This window comes from Saccopteryx leptura, chromosome 3 (assembly GCF_036850995.1).
Source record: "Saccopteryx leptura isolate mSacLep1 chromosome 3, mSacLep1_pri_phased_curated, whole genome shotgun sequence".
Lineage (NCBI taxonomy): Eukaryota > Metazoa > Chordata > Mammalia > Chiroptera > Emballonuridae > Saccopteryx > Saccopteryx leptura.
The window spans coordinates 254,982,587-254,996,115 of record NC_089505.1 but is presented as its reverse complement, the minus strand read 5'-3'; the positions used below and the strand labels follow the sequence as shown (position 1 = coordinate 254,996,115).

General features: G+C 58.8%; 1 protein-coding gene across 1 annotated transcript; it reads left to right on the top strand.

Moving 5' to 3' along the window:
- The first annotated feature begins 4,049 nt into the window (after positions 1–4,049).
- Positions 4,050–10,930, top strand: OTX1 (orthodenticle homeobox 1). The gene is made up of 5 exons (XM_066378170.1): positions 4,050–4,231; positions 4,578–4,644; positions 6,157–6,357; positions 7,216–7,367; positions 8,665–10,930. Exons 3-5 carry the CDS (start codon positions 6,261–6,263, stop codon positions 9,481–9,483), a joined length of 1,068 nt encoding a protein of 355 aa, XP_066234267.1. The 5' UTR covers positions 4,050–4,231; positions 4,578–4,644; positions 6,157–6,260; the 3' UTR covers positions 9,484–10,930.
- Positions 10,931–13,529: the final 2,599 nt, after the last annotated feature.

The window sequence follows — 13,529 nt, the reverse complement described above, 5'->3', positions numbered from 1 at the left end:
AAACTGAAAAGCAGTCATATTTTCTTAAGCAATGGGTCATCTGTTATTAAAGATTTGAGGCAATTTTTTATTCCATAGCACTGAGAAAAATGCTAATATCTTGATGAATTTTCCACATTTTCAATTGTAATTTTGCATTCACCTGAAGAACTATGACTTCTGGTAACTCACAAGTCTGTAGGTGCTGAAGTGAAAAGAAGAGAGTTATTGTTGGAGGGGGTGGGTTAAGTGCGTGCAAGTGTGTGCGAATGAGATAAGGGAAAGGGAACTTTTAACAAGAAGTTCTAGGCACTAGAAATTGGCGATTTTTTGGTAGTTTCCCATCACTCCTCTAAAGAGGTGTCTGAAACAAAGAAGGCTCAACAAGTCTGGAGGCAGAAGAAACAGTCCACTAGCATTTATACTTTTGCCTACATCGCACATATGTACATATACACACAAGTATTTATACATACGCAAACATTCCTTTCAGAAAGCATGCAGCCACCTTCAGTTGCCAGTCTTTCAAAATGATACTGAAAACTTGCTACAGTAGAGTTTCTTCACGACAAGGATTTTAAGAAGTTACTGAAAAGTTTTCAACTCAATGAAATCGGGTATTTGCCCTCTTTATTCGAGCAGGGAAGCACAGCGAGCGGCCGCTTTCTAGGGGAAGCTCTCAAAAGCCCGCGTTAAGCCCAGGGAAACCGCAGACAGAAATCGCCAGCCCAGAGCAGCCTGGGCTTTGAGCGAACAGCGTCACCCACCGCACTGAGGCTGGATTGGGGAACCTTCCCTCCCGAGAAGCCTCAAAGAGAGGCAGCTCCCCAAGCCGCTCCCGACCTGCCAAGCCCCACATTTCCTGCCCCTCTTGCCCTGGGCCTTAACCTCGCTGGGTTTCCATTTGGGCTGCTCTGTGGCGGCCGCACGCCCCGCAGTGGCGGCGGAGCGCGGACCCCTGGAATTGCCGGGTCGGGCCCGCGGCGAGAGCGCCGCGTCCAGATTTCGTCGTGCGCTGTGCGCCCGGGGCTGCCCGCCGAGCGCAGGCGCGAGCCCAGCTTGCCGAGAGGCCGGGAACCCGAAAGCCCGCGCTGTAGAGAAAGAAGCTGTGGGCCCGGGGGTCGCGGAGAAAGCTCTGGCCGAGGGCTGGCTTGGGCACAGCCCGCGGGCTGGTGCAGAACTTCCGCCTCTGGCCAGCATCCTGCGACCCCGGAGCCAAACCCCTCCCCTTGTCCCAAGTGTCCTCCAGAGTCTGGCCCGGCCTCGAGGTCACCTAAGTGCTGGATCCGGGTTCCGGGGCCCAGCTTCCATGCCTCCTCCCCGGCCGGGCGGGCCTGGACTGGGTCGACTTGCCCTCCCCCTGCGATGCCCCCTCTTCCCCTCCCCACGTGGTGGCCGTTGCTGGAATGGCCGTGGCTTCTGGCCCAGCGTCTCCCACCTGGACACTTGCCTAGCGACGGCCGCCTCAGTCCTTCACGCCGTGTAAAAGAAACTTTCCTATCTCTCTCTCCTCTCCTCCCCTCTCCTCCCCTCTCCGCTCCTCTCCGCTCCTCTCCTCTCCTCTCCTCTCCTCTCCTCTCCTCTCCTCTCCTCTCCTCTCCTCTCCTCTCCTCTCCTTTCCTCTCCTCTCCTCTTTCCTGTCCTCACTCCCTTCTCCTCTTTTTCTTCTCTTAATCCCGGGGTTTTATGGGTTGAGCATTAAGAAAATTCGCCGGCAATTTAGGATTAGATAAATACTCTCATTAGCGGGAAAAGAATCGCGCTACTTGATAGCTGCCAACCTCCCCGAGACCGTGGCAGCATCTGGAACCCGGAGCGGCGGCTCCCGCGCGGCGGGCCCTGGGGACTCTGCCTGAGCACATTCCACCGCGCACGGCCGCCCCACCTCGCCACGCCGGACCTCGTCCGGGCTCTGCAGCTGCGGGAGAAACGGGGCCCGAGGAAGCAGGAGTGCGCGAGGCGGCGGGCCTGGGACAGGGCTACCCGGGCTCCAGGGGGCTATCCCAGGCCCAGAGCGCGCGGGACGGGGCTGGGGTCGCGCGGGGCTGGGGACTCAGACGCTGCCAAGGACACTCCAGGACGCCCGCATACGCGTTCTCACAAAACTAGTGTGCTCCAGCCCGCGCCCTTTCTCAGAGCTGAAGGGGGCGGGTGGGTATTTCGTTTCTTTCTTTAAAGCTCGGCATGCACTGTTTCCCGGGGTTCCGAGCTGCGGGTCTCGCGGGTTACTCCCCGCTGGGGTTTGCGCGAGCCTAAGGTGTGTCCTGGCCCGGGTCAGCACTGCGCTCTGAGCAGTTTCTTTTCCTGTTAAGCTTTTCTTTCCCATGTTTTTCCTTTTCTCTCGTTTCTTTTGTTTTCTCTCTGTGTCTTTCTCTCCCTTTTGTGAATGGGCCGCGGTGTCTTTGTTCTGGAGAGAAGCGCCCGTGTCGCTGACTTTTGTGAACCAGAGAAGGATCTTGTAAAACCTCCTTTTCTCCTTCATGCTCCCCACTCCCACCCCTCCTCCTTGGCCTCTTTGATTAGATGTTCCCTCATCGTCCAAAAAAAAAAAATGTAATTTCGTTGGTCTGGCGGCCACTTTCTTTGAACATTAGCTCGCTTTCAGCTCCAACTTCAATTAGAAGGAGTTGATTTTGAGAGATCAACAAAAGAACCGACCAAAGCCTTATTAAAGGTCCTAAGAAGATCTCCCCGCTCCTTTGAGAAGCAGTTAAGGAAACAGTGTGCCCTCCATCATATTCTGTTACCGTATTTTATTCGGACTCCAAAGGAGAGTGTCGCATGGGGGAGGGGGTAGCACTTTGATGAGCGGCGGCCGCGGCCCTTTTTCATTCAGCGGGCTCCCCCTTCCTTCTCCTGCTCGCCCAGCGCCGGGTCGCTCTCGGTGCCCGACCCCGCGACCCGGGCAGCGCCCGCGCTCCGCACCGCGATGCGCCGGGCGGCTTCTTGACTCGCTCTTACACCTACTCGTGTTCAAACTTTTCGCTCCCCCCCCCCCCCGTAGTGGTGGAAGGGAGTAGGGATTAGGAAAAAGGGGTAGGAATTCGTCGAAAGGCAGTAAAGTGGCTAATATACAGGAGGAGGTGCCATTTAAAAGAACTGCCTTTTTGGGATTGGGCCGAAAACACGTATTTTTGCGCTTTGCAAAGTCCACCCAGGTAGATGTGTTTGGGAAGTTTGTTCGGCTGGGAAATGAACTTCGTCAGTACGAACTATACGGGGAAATAGCCTCAGGGAGGCTCTTTCTGTGGCAGGTGGGAAAGAAAATGAAGGCAGGAGTCTGTGGCCACGTTTTCCACCAGACTACCCCTGATAGAAGGAGATCGGGAAAGAGAGAGAGAGTATGAAAGAGAAAGTTTCCTATCAAAATATTTCAGTTCAGAAGTAGAGTGTGTGCAAAAAGAAAGGCGACGCTGAGCTCCGACATTGCAGAAGAAACGTTTAAGATTTGCAAACTTCCTTCGCGGGGTGTTGGGAACCTCAGGAGACACAGAGGAGCAGGTAAGTGGCAGGACCGCCCCTGCAGATGCTGCTCCGGAGCGCAGGAGTCCCGAGGCGCCGAGGCGGGATCGGCGCACCCGGAGCTGCGCCCGCGCAGGTAGCCTGTGCTAGCACGAGCCGCCCGCGGCGTCGCTCTGCAGGTGGCGGCAAAGGTGGAAGAAGCCGCGGGGCCCGCGGCGCCGCGCGAGGGGCCGGGGGCCGGGGGCCCGCTCTCCTCCAGCCCGCGGCGCCAGAGTCCTCGCGCCCACAAGCTGGCCGCCTAGCCGGGTGGCGCGCGGGGGAGCGAGGGAACCGGTTCTCCAGCACCTCGCCTCCTCTCCGCCACTCCCTCCAGGGCGCTGAAAGGGCGAGAGCAGGGCGGGTGCCCCAGGGAGGCAGAGGGACCGGCGTCCCCCTGCGCGGCCGGCGCTCGGGCGCTGCGCGCGCCTTACTCGCCTAGCTCTGCCCCGCGCTTGCCTGCCAAGCCCTAGAGTAAGCTCGCGACCGGGGCGGGGCGGGCGGGCAGGCGGCGGGGGCGGGGTGCCGGGGGCGGGGGAGGGCGGGGACGCGCGGAGGTAACCCCGGGCTCGGGCTGCCATTGCCCGGCTCCCTGTCACTCAGCCTCTGCAGGGCCGGGGATTGGCAGCCTGGCCCGTTACGCACTTACCTCGCGTTCACATACCCCGGGAGGGCAGTAGAAAGGTGATCAATCTTCATCAGGCTACATTTCCAATCACCTAAACAACCGAGCAAGACAAGCCACTCCGACAAGGTAAATCGCTTGATTTATTTAGTTTGCAAAGTGCCTCTGCAGGACTTCCGCAGCCCCTACCGCCTCCACGTTGTACCGGGAGTGCAGCGCAGCCGCGAGCCGCCCCCAGCTCTCCCCCACCCTTCCCCTTGAGGCCCCTCCGCGCGGTCCCAGGCGAGGAGGTTTCTCGGGATTGTAGGGCTTTGCAAACAAAGTGTCTGTGCAATAAAGTGAAACCTGGAGGGACACTCACAAAGCCAGTGGAAAGGAAGAGAAAGGAGGAGGGAAGTTGGGAAAAGAAAGAAATCAGGAGGTCCCAGACAACCGCCAGCCGGGCGGGTGATCCCTGTGCTGCTCTGTTTTGCAGGTTGGCTGCCCGGCGGGTCGGTGAGGGCGCGAGGTAGATGGTGAGCGACCCCGGCAGCTGAGGGCAGGTAAGGAAGAAGCTGCCGGGCCCGGGGCTCTGGCAACACGCGGGGTGCTCTCGCCGCCCCCTCTCCGGACTGCTCCCCCATTCCCGGGTCCGGCAGGTGGGCGGGGCTGGGGAGCGGCCTGGATCCTCTCCCGGTTCTTGGCGGACCCCAGAGCTCCGCTGCGGCCCCGCGCCCCCCGCCTCCTCCGAAGTAACCGAGCTGAAGTGCTAAGTTTGAAGAAAGTCTTGGAAACTCTCGCTGCAGCTTAGCAGAGGCGCCGCGACCCAAAGTCCGGGCTGTTTTCCTTTCGTCCCGGTCCCTGCAAATTGGGTTCCCCAGCTCAGGCCGTGGGCCCCGAAGGGTAGGGGCTGGAGGCTTCTCCAGCTCTGACGTTTCTCCTCGAGCTCCCGAGGCCGGGTCCCAGGCCTGCGCTCAGTCCCCGCGAGGTGGAGCGAAGCGACAGGTCCTCTGGGAACCCCATCCACCGGCCCAGCAACACTTCCCGGCCCCTGAAAGTAGAACCCCAGATCCGGGGCAACTGGGGAAGCCAGGCTTTAACCTTCCAGTCCGGGTCAGCGCCAGCGACGCCGCCAGGCCTGGTTCTCGAGTCCCGGCAGGGCGCTAAGGCCGCGGGTTCCTCCAGGAGTGGAGGCAGGGAGCGCGCGGGGCCTGCTGTCGGGGCCTCGCAGCCCGCACACCCTTCGGTGCGCCTTCCAGTCCTCGCCAGGACCCCATTGTCCGCAACCAAGAGCCGGCTTCAGTTGGTGAAGAGAGGCCTGCGGCTGTGGCGAGGCGCCCCTAACTTGGGGCCGCTTCTAAGAACCACCAAGGCTCCAGTGGCTCCTTCTGCGACTCCTGGCGGCCTCTGGGGGCCTGGGGCCCGTAACCAGTATTGGGGTAGAGTGGGGAGCGGCTGACACAGCTGGAGGGGTGACTGGGCTCTGGGACCGGCGCCCGGCTTCTGAGATCTTTGAAGGAACGTACAGTAAGTACTCTCTTAAGTGGGCCATTCGTCCTGGAGAGACCCAGGCGCTGCTGCTAGTGTCTCACCTTGGCTCTCTGTAATCTCTATCTTTTCGTTCTGCTTTCAAACACATTTCAAACAAAACGAAACAACCCCTCATCCTACGGGCAGCCGACCGCTGGGGCGCCCAGTGAAGGTTTGCTGGTGCAGCACGGGCCGGCTCTCACCGGACTAGAATTTTGCATAAACTTGGGACCTTGCACACACGCCGTTCAGGCCCTAACCTCCCCAGCGTGGCCCTGCCTTTAACCTCTCCTCACTCCTAGCGATGCCCTACGAGTGTCTTTGGCCCATTCCAAGTCCAAAAAGAGGTGATGACGATCCAGGAATTTTTGTTTTTCGAAGAAATCTTGGTCTTTGGACTAAAGCTTTGTACCGCCGAGTTAACTGCCCTGCGCAGTCTATAGCCTGTGTGTCTCCTCCCCATGCCGTGGCTCATTGCCTCTGACGAGACCAGGAAACTGAGGTGGTTTTGAATGGCAGTTTCTTTATGTCTCGTGTCTCCATAGGCCGAGCCCCCAGACGCAACAGAGCTCGAAGGACTGCGCGGTGGGAGCCCCGCACTGCGCCCGGCCCCCTGGATCCGTCGGGGCCCCTCCATCCAGCTGTTAGCATGATGTCTTACCTCAAACAACCCCCATATGGCATGAACGGGTTGGGCCTGGCCGGGCCCGCTATGGACCTCCTGCACCCCTCCGTGGGCTATCCGGGTGAGCACCAGCCCCTGCCCCAGCCCCTGCAAATCTGGGGGACCTCCAGCGTCTTGGGTTTGAACACATACTTTGTCGCCCTACAGGGCCGGGGAGCCAGTTACCTTGTTTGTTCATAATGCAGAGCACGCTACAGGCCCACAGGGCAGAGTTGCAGGTCGGTGAGCTGGGCCAGGGTGGCGAAAATCCGGAACGTGCGCCCTCCCTGCCGGGCACCTCGGCCACCTGTCTCCTCTCGTGGCCCCCCACTGCCAGCATAGGAATTCGTTTCCCAAGGGTGGCTTTTTCTAGTGTGTGCATGTGTGAATGTCTTACTTTCCCCCATCTTTGAGTGAACAATTTAGACACTAGCCTTGCCCTAACAGGAAGAGCCGAGCTTCCCCTAGAAGCGATTGACTGAGTGAGGAAGTGGATTCTCCCTCCCTAAATCGTCCTCAAGGCACCAATTTTTGCGCTGCTGATGTTAATGGCTTGATCCGAATTCTGGCTTTCTTTCCAGCTCTCACTCTTTCACTCCCATTTATTTCCTCGGAAAGTGTTTTCCAGGTGGTGTTTCTGTACACGCCTTCCCCACCCTCCAGCCAAAGAGTATGTTGGTGTGTGTGTAAGAGGGGAGATTGCCTAATTTCCTTCTTAACCTCCGAGAATCAGGGAAGGGGGCAGCCCGAAGTCACAGACATGCACTTTCTACCACCTGTGGCCTCCGCAGGCTCGGCCTCTGGGGGAGTTCCTCTGGAGCTCGGCTTTCTTTTTGCAACGGCTTTGCTCAGGCCCTGCCAGGGGCCTGTCCGCGTCCTCTGGCGCGGGTCCTCACGGCCACCGCTGACCCGAGGCGCCCCCCCCCGCGTGTCCCCTTAGCCACCCCGCGGAAGCAGCGGCGGGAGCGCACCACCTTCACTCGCTCGCAGTTGGACGTGCTCGAGGCTCTCTTCGCCAAGACTCGCTACCCTGACATTTTCATGCGCGAGGAGGTGGCTCTCAAGATCAACCTGCCGGAGTCCAGAGTCCAGGTGCGCGCGCCGGGCGCTCCAGGGTCGGGTAGGGACACTGGGGCTGGTGGCAGAGGGCCTGAGGAGGGTGGTCTGGTTTGGGGGCGAGCTCATCGACCGGGAAGTCCCTCTGAGGCTCCTCTCCCCCTTCCCAGCTCTGGGCCTGAGCCTGGAAGAAGGTCAAAGTTAAGGAACTAGCTTAGGGACCTGGATTTGGCCCTTGGCCCCCGGGCGCCTGAAGTATTGAAAGTCCTTTTTAGGATTGCGGGAGGACAAGCGAGGCTTCCGAAGGTAAAGTGCCCTGAGGGTCCGACACTGGCCCCTGCTTCTTTGGCCGCCCCAGGACTTAGCAGTTTCCTGTGGGCTCCTGAAATCGGCCTCCACCCTTGCTTTACATCCCGGGGATCCTGGAAATGGAAGAGTGAAGCTAGGCCAGAGCACGGCGCTCTATTTCGGAGTTCGCTCCTCGGGTAGCTCCAGTTTGATTAGACGCCGTTGCAGCGAGAAGATGCCCAACGCAAAACCGGACTATCGGCTTTGCTGTTCCTGTTTTTGAGATGAAAGGGCTCCGAAAATAATATTTGAATTATAACTCAGAACTTTTCTCAAGGGCCTTTTATCTCTCCTTCTTTCCCCGGAGGCTCGAGAAAGAACTAGGAATGCCATGCCAAGTACCGGGGCCTTCCAAGAAGAGTGAGAACTTCATGACTGACTGTACTATTTGGTTCCCCACTGGAAGCCAAGATGCCCAGAGAAACTCTGCCCAGGCTCCCTTCCCTAGTCTCCCGAATACTGCCTGTTCAGCTTGCCGACTTGGCTCCCGCTCCCACCCCAGTTCTCGCCCTGCCCAGCACCAGGCTTCCAGGGGCCCACTGGCTCCGGCCTCTAACTTGGTGACTGTCCCGCACTTCGCGGCCTCCTCTGTGCGTCTCCGCAGTTTTCTGAGCTCTGGCCATAGAAGACAGGGCCTCCAAACATACACGGGTTGTTGGGGAGCAGCCAACAGCAGTTTAGAGATAGCTGAACTTGTGGCTAGACAGAAGCAAATGTTCCGCCGCCCTAGGGCAGAGTTGCTCTGGGGATAGGGAGGGGCATATCCCTATTTGGCCAGAGGAGGGTCTTTGACCAGTAGCACGGGAGAGGGTGAGGGAGCTGGGAACTCTGGGGCAGGGTCTGTCTGGGATAGAGATGGTGAGGAGTGGAGGCCTGGGTAGGAGTGCGAGGCAAGATCCTAGAAGGTCCGGTGGGCCCAAAGGGCGGGGGAGTAGTCAGCTCTACTAGCCTAGTGACACGTTCTCCCTCACCCGGCCTGCTGCAGGTTTGGTTCAAGAACCGTCGTGCCAAATGCCGACAGCAGCAGCAGAGCGGGAGCGGAACCAAGAGCCGCCCCGCCAAGAAGAAATCGTCCCCGGTGCGCGAGAGCTCCGGCTCAGAAAGCAGCGGCCAGTTCACACCTCCCGCTGTGTCCAGCTCCGCCTCGTCCTCTAGCTCTGCTTCTAGCGCTTCTGCCAACCCCGGGGCTGCAGCAGCTGCAGGCCTGGGCGGGAACCCGGCGGTGGCGGTGCCGTCGTCGTTGAGTACGCCCGCTGCCTCATCCATCTGGAGTCCGGCCTCCATCTCTCCTGGCTCAGCTTCTGGGTCCGTGTCGGTGCCCGAGCCATTGGCCGCTCCTAGCAACGCATCGTGTATGCAGCGCTCTGTAGCCGCAGGCGCTGCCTCGGCTGCAGCCTCTTATCCCATGTCCTACGGCCAGGGCGGCAGCTACGGCCAGGGCTACCCCACACCCTCCTCTTCCTACTTTGGCGGCGTGGACTGCAGCTCCTATCTAGCGCCCATGCACACGCACCACCATCCGCACCAGCTCAGCCCTATGGCGCCCTCCTCCATGGCGGGCCACCATCACCACCATCCCCACGCGCACCATCCACTGAGCCAGTCCTCAGGCCACCACCACCACCACCATCACCACCACCACCAAGGCTACAGCGGCTCGGGGCTCCCCTTCAACTCTGCCGACTGCTTGGATTACAAGGAGCCTGGCGCCACCGCCGCTTCCTCTGCTTGGAAACTCAACTTCAACTCGCCCGATTGTCTGGACTATAAAGACCAAGCCTCATGGCGGTTCCAGGTATTGTGAGCGGAGGAGTGAGAGAGGAAGACAAACGAAACTACCTACGCCCTCCATGGCCCCCGTCCTATTGCTGCTGCTGCTGCTGCTGCACCTCCCCGCCTCTGCCTCGGCTTCTCCAGATCTGATTTTTAAGCCCCCAAAAGATGCCCAATGCCTGCACTGTCGCCCTTACCTTTGCGCCACTTGCTTGTCGGGTATGCAGCCCCGCCCACCCCGCGGACGAGGGCCCAGTGCTTTGGCGCGGCCCACAGCTTCTACACAGGAGAGCTGTGCGCTCTCCCCTCAGTCCCTAACGAACTCCTAAGTCACCCTCTTCCAGTCTTTCTGGACAGTGAGTCCAGGCTTTCATGCACTTGCAGTCTTCGGAGGCTCTTTGCTCTGACTGGCTGTTTGAGCCCTACACTTTTATTTATTCTTTCTGGACACTGGAGTCACTTACTGGCACGTCTGCCTATGGGAGTGCACCCACACTCTACTCCCACACCACCACCAAGTGTTCCTCCCGCGCCGTGCCGGCTGCGGTCCCTGCACCTGCCCCGGCCCCGCTCCCGCCTGCAGGCCAAAGCTTCCCGGCGTCCCCGCCTCCCCAGCAGAGCGCGCGGGGCCCGGCGGGAGGGAGGAGCGCGCCCCTAGCCTCTCACGCTCAGCCCCGCCCCGCGTAGAACTGGCTCAAGCTTCCGCCTCTGCGGGAATGCTGTACATAGTCGGTCCGTTCCAGGGACCACTGACACTTTTTAGTTGCTGTTGTTTGAACGGAGTATATCTCGTTTTAGCGCCCAGGAAATAGAACTTTAAGATATATACAGCATATATATATATATATATATATATATACACACACATATATAAAACAAAAGCAAAAATATTACCCTGTGCCCTTGCCTGTCTTCCTCAAACGTTGGCGCTTTTACTTTTTCAGTTGTTGCAAAGTTGCCCTGCCCTCACACCTTTTTCCTATGTGTATTTATTAAAGAGAACCGTTTGGTTCCAGGAAGCTCGGCGAGGAAGGTCGGAGGGTCTAGGAGAGGGGAGGAAACAGCCAGGCCACAGGGGAGGAGCTGAGCAGGCCTGAGGTGCGGGACCGAGTCCTTCGCCAGGTCTAAGCACATGGTCACAGTTCCGATTTAGAGACCAAAAATAAAAGGAAGGAAAAAAATTTAAATGCAGCATTATGGAAAAACAAACCCAGGCCCCAAACCCCAGTTCTCATTCCTCTTGTCAGCTTCTCTTTAAGCAACCCTGTTTTGTCTAGTGAGTTCTTAGTGCACCTTCATTCTCCTAATCTGCGGAGAGCCCGCGCCTGTGTATCAATTTTGGCTTTGGCCGTTTCGTCCAGTAGGTGGGAAAGTAATTTGTAAATTTAATTTGTCCGATGTGAAGATCACAAATTACTTGTTGAAATGTAAGGCAGCCCTCCCCCCTCCCTTTATCTACATTATTGCCCGAAAATAAATGCAAATTAATGAACGGCTTGTCAGTGTGGCTCTTCTGATTCCATCACCGGGTCCCAGTCTCGGGGGCCCTGAGAGGAGGGACACTCCCGTGTTAATAAGCCGCGTGTTAATGACCTGTGTGGAGCTGGAGGCCAAAGGATAGGGAGGGGAGACGTGGCGAGAGGAGCCCCCAGAAACTTTCTCTGAGGGAGCGTCCGCCCCTCCCGTCCGGCCCAGCCTCTTCCCCTAGGCGGTTTGACCCGCAGCCCCTCTCGCCATCCAGGGCAGAGACAGGTGTCAGGACTCCATTCCCGAAGCAATTCTTTTCTCTTAGAGGCAGGAGCCTGGCCCTGATTTCCTTACCCTAATTGCCTGCACTGGAGAGAAGATGGGGAGGAGAAGAGGGTCGGGAAGCGGGAAAGGATAGCTCTGTAATGCTCTCAAGCAGAGCCAACAAGGAACAGAAAACAAAACGACCAAAAATAAAAAAATTAAAAAAAATCCCTGCCCTACATGTTGGCAGCAGACAATCTTCCTTTCTGCTGAGCTGTCCCAGGTGGCTTCACAACGGCTGGGGGATCAGTCACTAAAGCCTCAGCTCCTTTCTAGAATTAGCCAAATTATCTTTGTTTGCACTGTGAAATTTAAAGCGCAAACGCAAAATCTAGAAAAGTGGAGAAGGACGCGTTTCCCTTTGGCTTGCTGCAGAGGGTCGGAAAGGACGGTTCCACCTTTCCCTGGGGGAGGAGGGGGACAGGGGTTCCCCCCAGACAACCCAGAGCCCCCAGCTCTCCAGACTCGGGCCTAAAATCTAGGTGTAAGAAGCTGCTCAACTTGTCCACGGACGGGAAGGAAGCAAACAACGAAAAGTTTCCCGCGAAGTGACCAACACACCCCAATCTCTTTATTTCGTGTGAGACCTGATAACACAGGATGAGACCGGGTTTGGAGAACGACCCCTCCCCGAGGTCCCGTGCGAAGCAGAGGCTGCGAGCCCCGCTGTAGAAAAGCCTGCGGGGCCGCGGGCTCCCTCCCGACGCCGCAGGCCCGGCCCGAGCGCCGCGCGCACTCCCACTGGGACGGGGCCGTCAGCCCGGCTCCGCGAGGGCCCGTGGACGGCGCAGCGGCGGCGCCACCCCCCGCGCGCGACCACTAGCGCGGGGCCGGGCCGGGCGCGCGGGCTCCTCCCCGAAGGCCCGGCCGAGAGCGATCTGCGCGGTGCGCCGGGCCCCCTCGGGTGTGCGGCCAGCACGTGCCGGGGCAGTCGGGCTGCGGCCCAGCGAAGGGGCGCCCGGCTCTCGCCCCCGGGCCTGGGTCCCCGGGCTGCAGGGCCGGCCTCCCGGGCGCTCCCCTCGCGCAGGCTGCCAGCCCCGCCCCGGGCCGCCCGGGCGCACGCCGCAGCTGCCGGTGTCCCTCGAGGCCCAGGTGCGAGGCTGCCCCCCCCCCCGCAGCCCCGGAGGCGGGTCCCGAGCGGCCCGCCGGTTCTCCCGGCTGTTCGGTGGAATGGAACCCGGACACCCAGCTTTGCGCCTACTCAGCCACGTGGCCTTCGGAACAAGGTACCCAAACTCCTGGGCCTCGGTTTTGTTGCAGTTGTTATTTGGCCCCACTAGACCTGCGACGGGCCAGAACTGAACACTTTGGGGTCGAGGCAGCGGGCGTGCAGGTCAGACGCACCGGTGGACCGGCCCCTCCGCGGCGTGGGGAGCCTCGGCGCCTGCGTCCTAGGGCGGCGGGGCCGGCGGCGCAGGGAGTGCCCGCCGGGCACGAGGCCTCGAGAGGCGGCACGTGCTTCTCGCAGCGCCTCCCAGCCTGTGCTCCGTCCCCGCCGTGCGGAGGGAAACCAGGGGAGCCGGAGGGCGCGGGGCGCTGCGTGGCCGCGGCGGGGCGGCCGGGGGGGCCGGGCACGCGGGCGGAGGGTCCCGCCCAGCCCGGCCACCTGTTAGCCCGCAGGTTCCGGGAGGGCGGCCCTCCGCTCCCTTCCCCCCAGGGCGGAGGTGGGTTCGGTTTGGGTTTTGGTATTCGTGACACAATAGAAACAATTAGAATGGAAGCAGCTCAAGGAGACTTAGCAACTTCAGAACATTTAGCAGCGTTAAGATGTCAACAATTTTCCCTCTTTGAGAGCCTCACGCAATCTTCATGCTTTCTACTCACGGCTTGTGTTCCCCCTTTTATACCCTTGGGGCCAAAAAGTGTACCTTGAAGTGAACATGTGTGAAGTGCTTTAGGGGTGAAGGATAGGTCATATTTGTGACTTTTTGAATTTAAAAAATCTTAAAACTATCCCGAGAGCACCGCATAATTTGCTGGAGCTCTGAAAAGATTGAGCGAAGAAACCTCGCTTGTTGCAGAGCTTTTCAGTACTCTTTTATGGTAGCTACTGAGGGTAAATGGAGACATTTCCCTAAATCGACTGTGTATTTTTTCTTTTTTAAAGAGAAAAGTCCTTAAACCTGAGAGGAAAAACAGGTGAAAAGACTCTGAATGTCAGCAAATTGATGCCTGCTACGTTACAGAAACCGAAAAAACTTGAGTGGTTACATTTGTGTTAAAATTAGTTTTTCATGTATTTTGTTCAAAATAGCAGTTTCACAGGAATATTGAGATTATTTCCAA